The 16592-nt window shown below is 39.3% G+C and overlaps 1 protein-coding gene across 2 annotated transcripts in view; it reads left to right on the forward strand.

Moving 5' to 3' along the window:
• svp (COUP transcription factor 2) overlaps positions 1–16592 on the forward strand; it is a 603390-nt gene that overhangs the window by 234073 nt on the left and 352725 nt on the right. For both annotated transcript variants that reach the window (XM_069839116.1, XM_069839117.1), the window contains one exon: positions 9583–10137. In XM_069839116.1, coding sequence (XP_069695217.1) covers positions 9583–10137 — 555 coding nt within the window. The remainder of the gene's footprint in view (positions 1–9582; positions 10138–16592) is intronic.

A 16592-nucleotide genomic window follows, 5' to 3' on the forward strand; every position in this document is an offset into this window, starting at 1 on the left:
TCATCCGTATTCGAAAATCAGGTCTGCATATTCCTCTCTCGTGTACTTCCATTTCACTAGGACTGATCGACTGGACACTGCAACTTGTACACATACACTGCTGTTTATAGACGTGCATATCAGGACCGACCATGTCCGTTACACATTACGCTATCTGGATTGCTTTAGTGTAGTTTCCTGTCCCCGCACTGAACGGAATACTGTAAGTAGACAACGTAAACACGTCAGATGAATATAGTACGTGTAAGATGTATAGATAAATACACATAAATAAGGTGTACAGGGGAATAAAATTATTTCATTTCCACACAACTATTTTTGCTTGTACCTTTCGACTCAGTCATTTCCAGACCAGGGTTCCTTATCTCAAATTGATACATGTGCCCTTCTCCATCATCCCTGAAAGTTAGTAATACCAGACCGGAAACACTCTGTTTAATCCACCGGCGTAGCTCAGTCACTTTGTTTGAAATATCTCAAAGAATAATCTAATGAAATTAATGACATTATTCGGTTCATCATGTATACATTACAGTAATACAATAGATATGATTATGCAGATGATATTAGTGATGCAGCAACGATGATCCATTTATGATGATGATGGCGACGACATTTCATTTTAATTTCGATTATGAGAAAGAAGAATATGATGAATGTGAAGGGCGATATCCCACAGAGAAGAAATCACTTGAGGGAGGCAGAAAATTCATTATAAGGGCCCAGCGAGTGAAAGGAGAAGAGGTCGACTGTAGCAATCATTCAGATTAGTTCATGTGGAAAAACTTGTGCACGAGGCAGCTGGCTGCGTGAGAAAAGAAAAGTGGATTTTTATATTTCAAGCCGAACTCAAGGCGAATATTTAAAAAAATAACCTGAGTCTATAAAAAGAGTTCCTGAAATTTGAGACACGAACTTGCAGACTTTATGAATTCAACTTCAGCTTTGGATGGATTTACTTCACTGAGATGTTGATCTGACATGAGCTCACCTGATGGCAGACAACGTTCAGAGTTCTCTAGCATCAAGCTTGCTTCTTGATCACTCAGGATGGTTTTGGAAGCAATCGAGAAGTAAGAGTAAGGAGAATGTGAAGAGATGAAAGAGAAAGATGATATGAGGAGAGATTATGACGAAAATAAATTCGGAAAAACGAAGTAATCATGAAAAATTGGAAGAATGGAGGAAATAATATACCGACAATGAAAAATTAAAACAAGAAAGTGGGACTGGAAACATAAATGTGAGATGACAAGATGAAGACATTAAATCAAAGATGAGAGACATATTTGAATTGCAAAAAACAAAGCAACAAAAATTGTAAATGAAATGTGGACGGAGTGACTACAGAAGACAGGAATGAAAAAATGAATGGAGATGTAATAGCATCGAAGAAAGAGAATAGTGAGGACTGAAAATAGAGGACAGGAAGACATGTAAGTTTGGGTAGAGTAAAGAAGAAGGGAAAATGTTTAAAAAAGAGGCTAAAGAAGAAAGGAATAAGAGAAAAACGTGGAAGAGACTAAGTAGACTGAACGTGAGAAAGAGAAGAGTAAGAGAGAGAGAGAGAGTGAAGAAAGAAGCGAGTAAGGAAAAGAAACATACATTAAAACGGAAAGAAAAGAAGACACATTTTGAGATAGTAGGGTAGAGAAGAATATAGGAGTAAAAAGTACTCTAATACAATAAAATATTGGCTTACTGAAATTCTATTTCACTAGCGATATTTCGTCAGCATCTTCATGGCGTACATTCAATTTAAATTATGCTTGGTTCTATTGTTTTTCTTACGTCTTAATCACTTTTGTCTGAAACCTGTTTATATAATTTTTCATTTTAAATTTTATTGTGAGCTTGTGAGCTATTCTGTGTCGCAGGGCAAACCCAAATATTGGGTCAGACCAATAAATTAAATTAAATAGCTTCACCAAAACGTTTGAACGGAGCCAAAATATTCAGCTGACTGTCTATGCTGTAAACAAATGACTGTCGCAAAGCATGTTTTATAGTACCATAAAAATACAGTTTGAAATGTTGGCAAACAAAGAAACAAATGGAAGGAAGATGATAAAAACAGGAGAAAGTATATAAAGATTAGAAGAAACAAAGTACTCTAATACAATAAAATAGATATTAATTGACTTACGGTACTAAAATTCTATTTCACTAATGTTCCCTTCACCAAAATGTTTGAACGGATCTGCCATTTTCAGTCGACTATCTATGGGAAACAAATTACGATCGCAAAGCATGTTTTATAGTACCGTAAAGAATTTGCAGTTTTAAAGCTGGCAAACAAAGAAACAAATGCTAGGATAGTGATAAAAACAAACAAATGCTAGGGAAGCGATAAAATTGTGCGATAAGCAGCCATGATTGGTCGAAAGACGTCCTTTCGTACCGTTTTATTGGTCAAAAGTGGTATGACGTAGTAAAAGTGTAATAAAAAAAGGTAAAGGTATCCCCGTAACATACCATGAAGGCACTTGGGGGGGGGGCATGGAGGTAGAGCCCCATGCTTTCCATGACTTCGGCACTAGAATGAAATGGTGTGGTCGGCACCACGCTCTGACCGCCTTTTACCCCCGGGAAAGACCCGGTACTCAGTTTTATAGGAGGCTGAGTGAACCTCGGGGCCGTTCTGAAAGTTTGGCAACGAGAAAAAATCCTGTCACCACCTGGGATCGAACCCCGTACCTTCCAGAGTAAAAGTGTAATAGTCAAATTAAATGGTATATGATAATAAGGTAAAATCTATATTAAAAAAAAAAGCAAACATTACAAAAAATTAAAGAAACTTGGAGAGGTGACGATCTGCTTGCCAGGCTCTAGTGATCATACCTTTCTTTCGTCATATTCTGTCTCCTTTCGTACAGACACTTTGCTGGCCTCCCTGGTGAGGAGGTCAGCACGGCACAGGGTCACCGCTGAGATAGTTCAAGATACTGTCCGTTACTCAGGAGAAGACGAGCGGAAAGAATGTGCCCTTCTTGACTATCGCTGTAGATTATTATAAACATCGCTCAGATAAGCATCCCAGTAGCCAGGTTATTACTCGTGCAGGAAACATGAGTAACAATGCGTATGGAAATTAAAGCTAAGTTGAACAGAAGGAGACCTAATGTTTCCGCTTACTACATTACAAATATTGCACGTGTTGTCGTACGTTATCTGTTCACATCCCTTCCTCCTCAGTCCGCTCTCGTCTTCTCCTGAGTCACCGACAGTAGCTCATGACAAGAGTCTAACACCTATTGCAGTGGAAGAAAGATAAATCCCCTCCACTACCCACGCTGACGAACGAACCACGGACTGTTTTGGACAGGAAGCGCATACTCTATCCTCACAGTCAAGTCTGCGGCCGTCATGAGATCACGAAGTGATAATTTGGACACTGGGGTAATGGTGGAACGTGAATGCAAGAGAAACTGAAACGTTAGAAGAATACAGAACGCGCAGGAAGAAGATGGCACAAGGATTTGTGTGCCAACTTCGAGGACTCGAAGCATGCCACCCTTCCCGACAGGTTCTGTGGCGATTCGTAGCGTATGCGCTGAGGCATCAACCCGGAGGGAATGTCGAGCAGATCTTGGTGACATGGTGCAAATCCGTTACGTCACGCGGACAGCTCGCTCTCCTTCCATCCTGCAGAACTCGTTTGGAGCACCGCCAGGGATAGGACGGTAATTACTAATTAATGCAGAAAGCAGATGGTATGTAGGGCGGAACGGGACGGACAAGGAATCGAGGCGATCTGCTGCATTTCCACAGACCAAATCCGGAATTTGAGGTTCCAAGATCAGACCAGGACACGCAAAAAATCTTCCCTCCGTGATCCCGCCCTCCAGCAGCAACAGGACGATGGCTGAGGCGCAGACCTTGGGCTAACCAATGGTGAGGGTGCGTGAAAGCGAGTAATGTGTTCGAATCCCGTATAAGACATTTTTTTTCTAGCTTTCAGTGCGATGTCCTGTGTAGTCTTGCGAGAAGCCCTTCTCATGGACGTTCAACCACGTTTTCGTATTGTGCAAAGGTCGATAACATTACAATTTGTGGGCAGAGAGATTCGAAAAAATCGGATAATCCGTACTATAAAAGGTGTTCATAAACTAAGTGCAAAATACAGTTTCGTCATTTTCCACGTTGTCTTTTCTTTTAACACACTAGGTAGTGGATCATAAGTTCACTAATTTAACTCTGGTTCTCAACGACGGGTTTTTAATGGTCAAGGAAGCTACTTATGACAGCTGTCTGTGGAATAGTAGAGGTCTCATGTTGTAGATTTACAAATTTGATGCACTTTATATTCTTTTTTATTAAATCGCGCACAGTTGTAATTCCTATCTCGTATTGTGATGAGACACTTTCTCATTTCCCAAACCAATCAATTACTCGCACATTTTTTCGTAGCAAACACGTATTCTTTTGACACCTGTGGAAGACATTTTGCAAAGAAGTTAGACAGTACGACCACTCGAAGAGAAGATCATACTGCATAAGGGTAAAGGTTTGTAAAAAAAACACTCTGTAGAAAAAAAATGTCGTACTAATATAATGTACTCATATTTTTTCTGCAAAACAAAAAGAGCGAGAGAGAAAGACTTTCGGATAATCCACTAATCGGTTAATACGGTGACGGATAATCGGGATTTTACTGTACAAAATGATGGTAGAAATCGACTATGAATATTGTCTTCGCTAGCGCCAGGCGTGGTAATGACACCATAAAACATGATGTCACGGTAAGTCCATTAGTCTGCAGTTCGTAAACGGTTCACAGTCGGCGCAAACAATAGGGCCTACACCCTGAAAGCTGTTGATAGATGAAGAAGAGAGTCCTGTTATTTTTACTTATGATATGTCCTACCGAGAGATAGTAGTGATAGCATTTAATTTAACTCGTTTTCAACTGCAGAGTGTCGAAATTCAATATTATCGAGAGAGATTACAAACTAATTTTGTCTGAAATCTTCTATCAGAATTAGGGTTCTTCTTTTATGTGCCATAAATCTATGATGTGGGACCCAAAGCATTATTTTCTTCCCGGAGCAAGCTATGATAAAGATTTTACCACTGTCGGTCAGGTTTTAACCCAAGAATTTCGGATCCAGCGGCTAGCATGGTAACCTCTGGGCCAGTGGTATTCAGTATATCATCCCACTAACTGGGTATATAAAATTGCAGTTTACATTTTTTCTTTTACAATATGAACTCTTGTTTCTCCTTGCTTCAGTAACATTTTATGTAAGTCACTGTTATTATTGCATCAATAATTTTATTACTGTATAATAATAGTAATAATAATAATAATAATAATAATAATAATAATAATAATAATAATGTAACAGTTATATTACCGGTTGTTCTGTATAGCTGTGAAACTTGGACTCTCACTTTGAGAGAGGAACAGAGATTAAGGGTGTTTGAGAATAAGGTTCTTAGGAAAATATTTGGGGCTAAGAGGGATGAAGTTACAGGAGAATGGAGAAAGTTACACAACGCAGAGCTGCACGCATTGTATTCTTCACCTGACATAATTAGGAACATTAAATTCAGACGTTTGAGATGGGCAGGACATGTAGCACGTATGAGCGAATCCAGAAATGCATATAGAGTGTTAGTTGGGAGGCCGGAGGGAAGAAGACCTTTGGGGAGGCCGAGACGTAGATGAGAATATAATATTAAAATGGATTTGAGGGAGGTGGGATATGATGCTAGAAACTGGATTAATCTTGCTCAGAATTGGCGGGCTTATGAGAGGGCGGCAATGAACCTCCGGGTTCCTTAAAAGGCAGCAAGTAAGTAGTAATAATAATGTATTTTGCATATGTCAATCATGGTCTTTTGTTATTTCTTATATAACTGCAATGCAGTTTGGGGATATGAGGGTAAAAAAAAATTATTTTTGGGACACGCTAGCAAAAAAAATTGAATACAGTTGCTCTAGGCGACCGAGGGCAATTCTAACGTGGAAAATAAAATATGAAGCTTTCAGAGGGAAAACATTTTTATTGGTAAATGTCCAGTGTCATGCTAATACTACGTCCCAGGAATTCCACAGCGTGACGGCTTAATATGATGGGAAAGTACTAAAGGATAGGTCTACGTATAAGAGTGCCCTGACAGGTAAAGAAAGTCCTCGGACGAGAAATATGTCGCCTTTAGTGCTATGAAGTCCAGCTTTATGTTGAAACCCCTTTATCGAAATCCCACAGTGTGTTGGCCTGTTTAAAGAGTTCGGGTATGTTCACTACCCATCTCTAAGCACTGAAAAGTTGCAATAGTGAAGGTGTTCCCGCCTTCTCCTCTTGTACCTCCCTTCTCTTACCTTGTCCTTTGCTGTATTTTGCGAGCTGTATTTTTTATGACGTTCTTTGCCGATGATTGTCCTAAAGGTTGAAATTAGTTTGAAATACTAATTTCCAACATCATGATGACTCCACGTCACAGGACACTCAGTTTTAGCCCAGTGTGAAATCGAAACCAATTAAAAAATAAAGAAACTTAACAGAAAATACGTGGGTGTTTTGAAACTAATTGAGGATCGAAGTGTGGTCCTTTCAAAAACTAGCCTAAGCCAACGCGTAGGAAGAAATCCAGGAAGTCAGATGTTTGGGACGCAATCAAGTTCGTGACCTGTTCCTCATGTGTTCCTGCAACCCGACGAATAGAGGCAGTGTTGCCAACTTGATGAGTTATTCGAGATTGTAGATAATGCTGTCAGATTTAATAAACAGAAAGTTTGCAGTTCTTTGGTAAATATCTTGCGAACTGGAGAGGTTGTTCAGGAGAGATGAGATGATACAGTGACTGTGGAGCAATGGTGAAATAAAAATGTCACGGGAAGTTAATACTCAGAGAGTTTATCCTGCAGTTATTATGGCCACAAAGTAACTTCATCACATTTGTCAGGAATCGAATTCGTAAAGCATTCAGCTTCTTCCCCCCCCTTTTTTTAAAATAATTTTTAAGATGCCTGTTCCAGCATCTCAAGCGTTAGATATCTCTAGAACGGTCCTGTGTCCCTTCTGACGATAGGAAGTCGTCAAGGTGATATACAATATTTCATGAAAATTATGTTAACTTATTTTAGCGTTTTTAGTAGTTATTTTTACGACGCTTTATTAACATCTTAGGTTATTTAGGTCTGAATGAGATGAAGGTGATAATGCCGGTGAAATGAGTCCGGGGTCCATCACTGAAAGTTACCCAGCATTTGCTCATATTGGGTTGAGGGAAAACCCCGGAAAAACCTCAACCAGGGCCACCTGGTTTCGCGGCCAGACGCACTAACCGTTACTCCTCAGGTGTGGACGTTTAGCGTTTTAAAGAGCAGATGCACATATTCAGTTTATGCCTACAGGGTAGACAATCAACCAGGAAATGGTATTTTACATTGTTGCCCTCCAGTTTCTTGATTATCAATTGCAACTCATTTGTCAAAAGAGAGATAGCCGAACGAATAATGTTGTAGATAAGTAGACTGTGTCGTGAGGACCTCGGTTCGAATCACTGTACCATACAATATTGTTAAAAAAATTATTCAACCGCGGAAAATGAAAGTAAGAAGTAACTAATAAAATAAATATGCAGTATGTAATTTCAACCGAGGTTCTCACACATCTCAATGTTATCCGTTCGGTTGTGCGGACTCTGGCGAACGAACTGCAACTGATAAGTAATCATGAAAAGTTGACCACTGCCATTTTTTTATATATATATAATGGCTGCATACGCCTAAAATCTTAAAATTTCTTGACTGCCTATAATGCAGATGTTTTTGGGATTTCTCGTAAAACCTTAAAATTTTGTTATGGGTTTCATTGGAATATCGTTTGTTGTTGAGACCTGTCATTATGAATGTACTCCTCTATCAATTACTTACTGTATTTTAGCAATACGTTTTATTATATCTAGGTAAAGATACATTACTTTCAAAAATATTAAATATCGCAATATCATAAACGTTTGATAGTAAGTGTAGGTATACTCATTTCCTCATACTTAACAGAATTCACTAAGATAGTAAGTAAGTAAAGTAGGTTATTTTACAACGCTTTATCAACATCTCTGGTTATTTAGCGTCTGAATGAGAAGAAGGTGATAATGCCGATGAAATGAATCCGGGGTCAAATACCGAAAGTTACCCAGCATTTGCTCATATTTGGTTGAGGGAAAACCCCGGAAAAAAACTCAACCAAGTTACTTGCTCCGACCGGGATTCCAACGCGGGCCACCTGGTTTCGCGGCCAGACGCGCTGACCGTTACTCCACAGGTGTGGACAAAAAAGAGAAGTTTTTTTTAACATAACCGTAAATCTAAGGATATGGTATGAAGATGATAGATATCACTTTTGCAATTAAGCATGTAGCTTTACCAGTAAGGGCTGAGAGAGGATTGGAGAGATGAAAGAAGGAATGGGTGGGTGGATTTCCTATTCTATGGACCAAGAGGAATAGTTATTCATTGCCACTGTATTAATCTGAAAGGAATGGATGGGTGGATTTCCTATTCTATGGACCAAGAGGAATAGTTATTCATTGCCACTGTATTAGTCTGAAAGGAATGGGTGGGTGGATTTACTATTCTATGGACCAAGAGGAATAGTTATTCATTGGCACTGTATTAATCTGAAAGGAATGGATGGGTGGATTTCCTATTCTTTGGACCTAGAGGAATAGTTATTCATTGCCACTGTATTAGTCTGAAAGGAATGGATGGGTGGATTTCCTATTCTATGGACCAAGAGGAATAGTTATTCATTGCCACTGTATTAATCTGAAAGGAATGGGTGGGTGGATTTTCTATTCTTTGGACCAAGAGGAATAGTTATTCATTGCCACTATATTAATCTGAAAGGAATGAGTGGGTGGATTTCCTATTCTATGGACCAAGAGGAATAGTTATTCATTGCCACTGTATTAGTCTGAAAGGAATGGATGGGTGGATTTCCTATTCTTTGGACCTAGAGGAATAGTTATTCATTGCCACTGTATTAGTCTGAAAGGAATGGATGGGTGGATTTCCTATTCTATGGACCAAGGGGAATAGTTATTCATTGCCACTGTATTAATCTGAAATGAATGGGTGGGTGGATTTTCTATTCTTTGGACCAAGAGGAATAGTTATTCATTGCCACTATATTAATCTGAAAGGAATGAGTGGGTGGATTTCCTATTCTATGGACCAAGAGGAATAGTTATTCATTGCCACTGTATTAATCTGAAAGGAATGGGTGGGTGGATTTCCTATTCCATGGACCAAGAGGAATAGTTATTCATTGCTACTGTATTAATCTGAAAGGAATGGGTGGGTGGATTTCCTATTCCATGGACCAAGAGGAATAGTTATTCATTGCCACTGTATTAATCTGAAAGGAATGGGTGGGTGGATTTCCTATTCTATGGACCAAGAGGAATAGTTATTCATCGCTACTGTATTAGTCTGTGTTTTCTGGTAGGCCTATCGGTTTATAACCAAGTAGAATGAATGCAGTTATCCTTGTGAAGATAAACCCAATTAGCGACTGGGACACCAGGGAAGATCAAACAGTTTGGTGAACTGAGTTGTGTTTGTTGCAGCCGTGCAGCGGGGGCGGGTGCCGCCTTCGCAGCCGCCGGGGCTGCCCGGCCAGTTCGCACTCACCAACGGCGACGCCGCCTCGGCCGCGGCGGCCGCCGGCCTCAACGGGCACTCGTACCTGTCCAGCTACATCTCGCTGCTGCTGCGCGCCGAGCCCTACCCCACGTCGCGCTACGGCCAGTGCATGCAGCCCAACAACATCATGGGCATCGACAACATCTGCGAGCTGGCGGCGCGCCTGCTCTTCTCGGCCGTGGAATGGGCGCGCAACATCCCCTTCTTCCCCGACCTGCAGGTCACGGACCAGGTGGCGCTGCTGCGCCTCGTGTGGAGCGAGCTGTTCGTGCTGAACGCGTCGCAGTGCTCCATGCCTCTGCACGTGGCGCCCCTGCTCGCCGCCGCCGGCCTGCACGCGTCGCCCATGGCGGCGGACCGAGTCGTCGCCTTCATGGACCACATCCGCATATTCCAGGAGCAGGTGGAGAAGCTCAAGGCGCTGCACGTCGACTCGGCCGAGTACAGCTGCCTCAAGGCCATCGTGCTCTTCACCACAGGTAGGATTAGTCCTCTAATTCCCGTTATACTGCTAAAGTTCTAACCACCGACTCGAAATTCGTGAAGTTCCTCCGGGCGACTCTTTTAAACATGATGAAGTTTGATGCAGGAACTCTTTGAATTTGACAAGATTTAATGGGACGACTCCTCTGAATTCGGTAAGGGATATTGGCGAGAGTTCTTTCTGATGAAGTGATGAGATTTTTTGGAATAAATTCTTGGAGTATATGTTATGATCAGGCTTCGAGCCGTTCAGTGGGAAATCCGCATAACAGTGTGCTGAGTACTGGGTGTTCAGTTCAAAATGTGTCTTGGCTCGCTGCATGCCGTCATGTGGCTAGCTGATGAGCCTAGAGAATTCAATCTTCCTACACTTCCGCAGCTCAGGTGTATAATCTAAGAGGCAGAGAAGTTGGCTAGCAAGTACGGCGTTCATTCTGAAGAGTACATGCCGATACGTACGGTAACGCCGGTAGTGGCAGGAATGTGAACTGTTTGGAAATACGTACTGTCGAGATATGGGGAGAGGGTTAAGACGATTACTTACGTATTTGTTGACATTAACTTCGACGGTCAACATGGACACGGAGCATTTGATTTGTGTTGTGGAATGTTACCATACGCAACCGATGATAACAAATACCCTGCGTACGACTTACCGGCGCAAAACACAGTTCGAAAGAGGTTATGGTAGCACACAGACCGTACAGACCGCCATCTGTTGCTACGACGTTCAAGTTATACCGTACACATTCTCAAGTTCAGATTGAAGAACGCCTTAAATAATAGGCAACTTCTCTAACATATAAACTGAAACTCGCTTCAAATCGGTGACCCAACAACAGTGACGTCATGACACACTTTGAAATGAACACCCAGTACAGTGGTAAAGCGTATAGTGGGTGGGGGTACTGTAGAATGAATGCCAACAAATATGCAAAGAAAAACGCTCTGGATTTGAAGGTTCTGACGAATAATTTGATTTTCATACAAACCCATTTACAAACTGTGTCTGAAACTATTACACTGTTTGAAAAGTCAGACCAAGAGATGCCAGAAGCCCTCAAATTAATTTGGAAAATGATGCAGAGAATTAATGAGACACCAAATACGCCGGTTACTGAACATGTAAAACAGAAGTGGAAATCAATTTTATGTAAAAATAACGGATATGGAACACTGTGTAACATAAACACTAAATTAGTGGGCATAGAGTCACCCGAGAATAAAGGACTGTCTCTTAGAGACTGCAATGATGTTAGGTTTTTTCGTTTTGGTATCACATCATGCGACGTAGAGCGCAGCTTTTCACAGTACAAACTTTGGCAGATAACCGAAAAAGATTTACGTTTGAGACACTAAGAATGTATCTTGTAGTAGGTACATTACAATTCGATACTGTAACTGCACTTCCTAAAGACGACCAATAGGATAAATGAAAAAATTAAAATTACTACATGCTTATTTCCACCATTAACAATGTGTATAATTAAACATAAATGCTTATAAAAGACAGGAGAATAAATGCTTTTCACATTCTTTTGAAATTGTCATTGTGTAATGCATATTTACTTTCAGAATGTACATATGTGTGCGTTTCCCCATATTACCGTACTCTACTCTAAATAGCAACGTTGTTACCTCAACATATCTCTATCTACCTGCAGCGAGTCAACAACCTATAGTGCATGCACAGTAAACTTATTGTATCGGGTCCAAAGTCTCGAAGCCTGGTTATGATGTTGCATTCTAATCTAATGATATTAATTTGCATGTCTGCTTTGGATTCGTTGCACTGTCTTTGAATATGATGAATTTGGGAAAGTTACTCCCCTGCATACACATAATAGTCACAAAGTGGGCGTACCCTCATGTATTACGACACTACCGTAAGTATGATTGATTGATAGACTGATATGGACATGTACCTGATAGTTTAACGATCCAAGACGTCGATATGAAGGCTTTCATTTTCTTAACACAGCTGAATTCTGTACCATTTCCTGGCAGATGTATTGCGGAGATAATCTAGGGTCACTTTGTTGAAGACATCTTCTACAGCTGCTTCTAGTTGTGTTATAGCGGTGATTTGTCTTTGATGAAGCCCCAAAGAGCATTATCAGGCATTGTAGGTCGGGACGTCCTGAAGGCCAGGCAAAAAGAGCTTGATCATTTGATGCCTATATTTGAACCAGTGTTTCTGTCCGTCACATAATTGCATTTGATGCCTATATTTGAACCAGTGTTTCTGTCCGTCACATAATTGAATTTGATGCCTATATTTGAACCAGTGTTTCTGTCCGTCACATAATTGCATATATTTGAACCAGTGTTTCTGTCCGTCACATAATTGCATTTGGTGCCTATATTTGAAGCAGTGTTTCTGTCCGTCACATAATTGCATTTGATGTCTATATTTGAACCAGTGTTTCTGTCCGTCACATAATTGCATCTGATGCCTATATTTGAACCAGTGTTTCTGTCCGTCACATAATTGCATATATTTGAACCGTGTTTCTGTCCGTCACATAATTACATTTGATGCCTATATTTGAACCAGTGTTTCTGTCCGTAACATAATTGCATTTGATGCCTATATTTGAACCAGTGTTTCTGTCCGTAACATAATTGCATTTGATGCCTATATTTGAACCAGTGTTTCTGTCCGTCACATAATTGCATTTGATGTCTATATTTGAACCAGTGTTTTTGTCTGTCACATAATTTCATTTGATGCCTATATTTGAACCAGTGTTTCTGTCCGTCACATAATTGCATTTGATGCCTCTATTTGAACCAGTGATTCTGCCCGTCACATAATTGCACTTTATGCCTATATTTCAACCAGTGTTTCTGTCCGTCACATAATTGCATTTGATGCCTACATTTGAACCAGTGTTTTTGTCCGTAACATAATTACATTTGATGCCTATATTTGAACCCGTGTTTCTGTCCCGTCACATAATTGCATTTGATGCCTCTATTTGAACCAGTGTTTCTGTCCGTCACATAATTACATTTGATGCCTATATTTGAACCAGTGTTTTTGTCTCACATAATTGCATTTGATGCCTATATTTGAACCAGTATTTTTGTCCGTCACATAATTGCACTTGATGCCTATATTTGAACCAGTGTTTCTGTCCGTCACATAATTGCATTTGATGCATACATTTTAACCAGTGTTTCTGTCCGTCACATAATTGCATTTGATGCCTACATTTTAACCAATGTTTCTGTCCATCACATAATTGCATTTGATGCCTACATTTTAACCAGTGTTTTGATGCCTCGTCTTTGGCGCAGAAAGCTAACTGTACACGAAGTGCAAAATAAGCGCTGAGTGAATATTGCTTGGAGCAAAATGATAGAGTTGGAAACAATGTAGATGATTGAAGGATGAAGCAAGAGACAGAAGGTTACGAACGCTGATGGGAGTGGCATTTGCTCAGCATGTAACAACAATGGGCCGCGTGCCGAGTCTGATTTGAGCTCAGGCGAACCTCCTCCCCCACTCCAGATCCTCGTTTGCCGTGCCGTCGGGTCCGGGTTCCATTTAAGGCAGCGTTCGCAGCGATTTCCAATTTCACAGCCATAACTATAAAAGTGCATTGCTGCTCTTTACGATTTCCGTAACCATAACAAGTGCATAAACGTTGGTTTGATTGCGGCCTCGCGGAGCAATTACGCCTCGGACAACTTGAGCCAGGCTTCTGTCTGAATGCGAGAATACATCTTTGCCAAATTTGGTTCTGTCCATCAAGGGCTCATAAAGGGCAGACTAGTCGCAGCTGCGTCATCTTCATCTTTTGTCATCACGGGAACTGAAGTTCGAACCTTGCAGTTTTCTTGTAAAAATATGAAGCAGGAAACTCTGCGTTGTTGCTCTTCGTTTTGTCTTCTTTTTTGTTGGGTTTGTATTATTTCAAATATCTTTTACTAACCCTTTTGACTCTTCAACATTCGCATTTTTCTTCGGCTTGTATCGATTTTCTTCACCTTCGTTATCCAATTTTCTTATTTCTATTGATTCTTGAACCTTCGTTTTGTCTTCTTTTTGTTGGGTTTGCATTATTTCAAATATCTTTTACTAACCTTTTGATTCTTCAACATTCGTGTTTTTTTCTTCTGTTTATATCGATTTTCTTCGCCTTCGTTATCCAATTTTCTTATTTCTATTGATTCTTGAACCTTCGTTTTGTCTTCTTTTTGTTGGGTTTGCATTATTTCAAATATCTTTTACTAACCCTCTTTTGACTCTTCAACATTCGTATTTTTCTTCGGCTTGTATCGATTTTCTTCACCTTCGTTATCCAATTTTCTTATTTCTATTGATTCTTGAACCTTCGTTTTGTCTTCTTTTTTTGTTGGGTTTGCATTATTTCAAATATCTTTTACTAACCCTTTTGACTCTTCAACATTCGTATTTTTTTCTTCTGTTTGTATCGATTTTCTTCGCCTTCGTTATCCAATTTTCTTATTTCTATTGATTCTTGAACCTTCGTTTTGCCTTCTTTTTGTTGGGTTTACATTATTTCAAATATATTTTACTAACCCTCTTTTGACTCTTCAACATTCGTATTTTTCTTCGGCTTGTATCGATTTTCTTCACCTTCGTTATCCAATTTTCTTATTTCTATTGATTCTTGAACCTTCGTTTTGTCTTCTTTTTTTGTTGGGTTTGCATTATTTCAAATATCTTTTACTAACCCTTTTGACTCTTCAACATTCGTATTTTTTTCTTCTGTTTGTATAGATTTTCTTCGCCTTCGTTATCCAATTTTCTTATTTCTATTGATTCTTGAACCTTCCTTTTGTCTTCTTTTTGTTGGGTTTGCATTATTTCAAATATATTTTACTAATCCTCTTTTGACTCTTCAACATTTGTATTTTTCTTCTGTTTGTATCGATTTTCTTCGCCTTCGTTATTCAATTGTCTTATTTCTATTGATTATTGAATCTTCGTTTTGTCTTCTTTTTGTTGGGTTTGCATTATTTCAAATATATTTTACTAATCCTCTTTTGACTCTTCAACATTTGTATTTTTCTTCTGTTTGTATCGATTTTCTTCGCCTTCGTTATTCAATTGTCTTATTTCTATTGATTATTGAATCTTCGTTTTGTCTTCTTTTTTTTGTTGGGTTTGCATTATTTCAAATATATTTTATTAATCCTCTTTTGACTCTTCAACATTTGTATTTTTCTTCTGTTTGTATCGATTTTCTTCGCCTTCGTTATCCAATTTTCTTATTTCTATTGATTCTTGAACCTTCGTTTTGTCTTCTTTTTGATGAGTTTCCATTATTTCAAATATCTTTTACTAATCCTCTTTTGACTCTTCAACATTTGTATTTTTCTTCTGTTTGTATCGATTTTCTTCGCCTTCGTTATCCAATTGTCTTATTTCTATTGATTATTGAATCTTCGTTTTGTCTTCTTTTTGTTGGGTTTGCATTATTTCAAATATATTCTACTAATCCTCTTTTGACTCTTCAACATTCGTATTTTTCTTCTGTTTGTGGTATCGATTTTCTTCGCCTTCGTTATCAAATTCTCTTATTTCTATTGATTCTTGAACCTTCGTTTTGTCTTCTTTTTGTTGGGTTTGCATTATTTCAAATATCTTTTACTAACCCTTTTGATTCTTCAACATTCGTATTTTTTTCTTCTGTTTATATCGATTTTCTTCGCCTTCGTTATCCAATTTTCTTATTTCTATTGATTCTTGAACCTTCGTTTTGTCTTCTTTTTGTTGGGTTTGCATTATTTCAAATATATTTTACTAATCCTTCTCTTTTGACTGTTCAACATTTGTATTTTTCTTCTGTTTGTATCGATTTTCTTCTCCGTTATCCAATTTTCTTATTTCTATTGATTATTGAACCTTCGTTTTGTCTTCTTTTTGTTGAGTTTGCATCATTTCAAATATCTTTTACTAATTCTTCTCTTCAACATTCGTATCTTTCTTCTGTTTGTATCGATTTTCTTCGCCTTCATTATGTAGTACTTTTCGTATTTCTATTGATTCTTGAACTTTAATGTGTTTCAGATTATTGATGAAGCTTCATCGCCCTTTTCTTCTTTTCTCTGCATCTCCGTCAGTCATTTGTTATTCCAACGGTATTCTCGTTAGCTTCTCTACATCCAAGCCCCTTCTGTTCCTGGTCGTCATCGTCGTTCTTCTCTTACGTAATGCTGTACGCGGATTAGGCCATGTGGTGTAGACTTCGGCTTTGTTTTTCCGGAGACTTCGCATTTATTAAAATGCCCTCAGGGCGGATAGCCAGTCCCCGTCGACTAAGTTTTCTATTTTGTGCCCAGCTCGTCGATGTGATCAGCGCTGCGCTTTCACGTATCGTAGCAACCAGACTGAAGAGCAGTCACGCTGTCCGTGTGCTACCGCTCTCGATGCGATGCGATATCCAGCCTTGATCACTGGACCATAGCGCACCTG

Source organism: Periplaneta americana, chromosome 11, assembly GCF_040183065.1.
Source record: "Periplaneta americana isolate PAMFEO1 chromosome 11, P.americana_PAMFEO1_priV1, whole genome shotgun sequence".
Lineage (NCBI taxonomy): Eukaryota > Metazoa > Arthropoda > Insecta > Blattodea > Blattidae > Periplaneta > Periplaneta americana.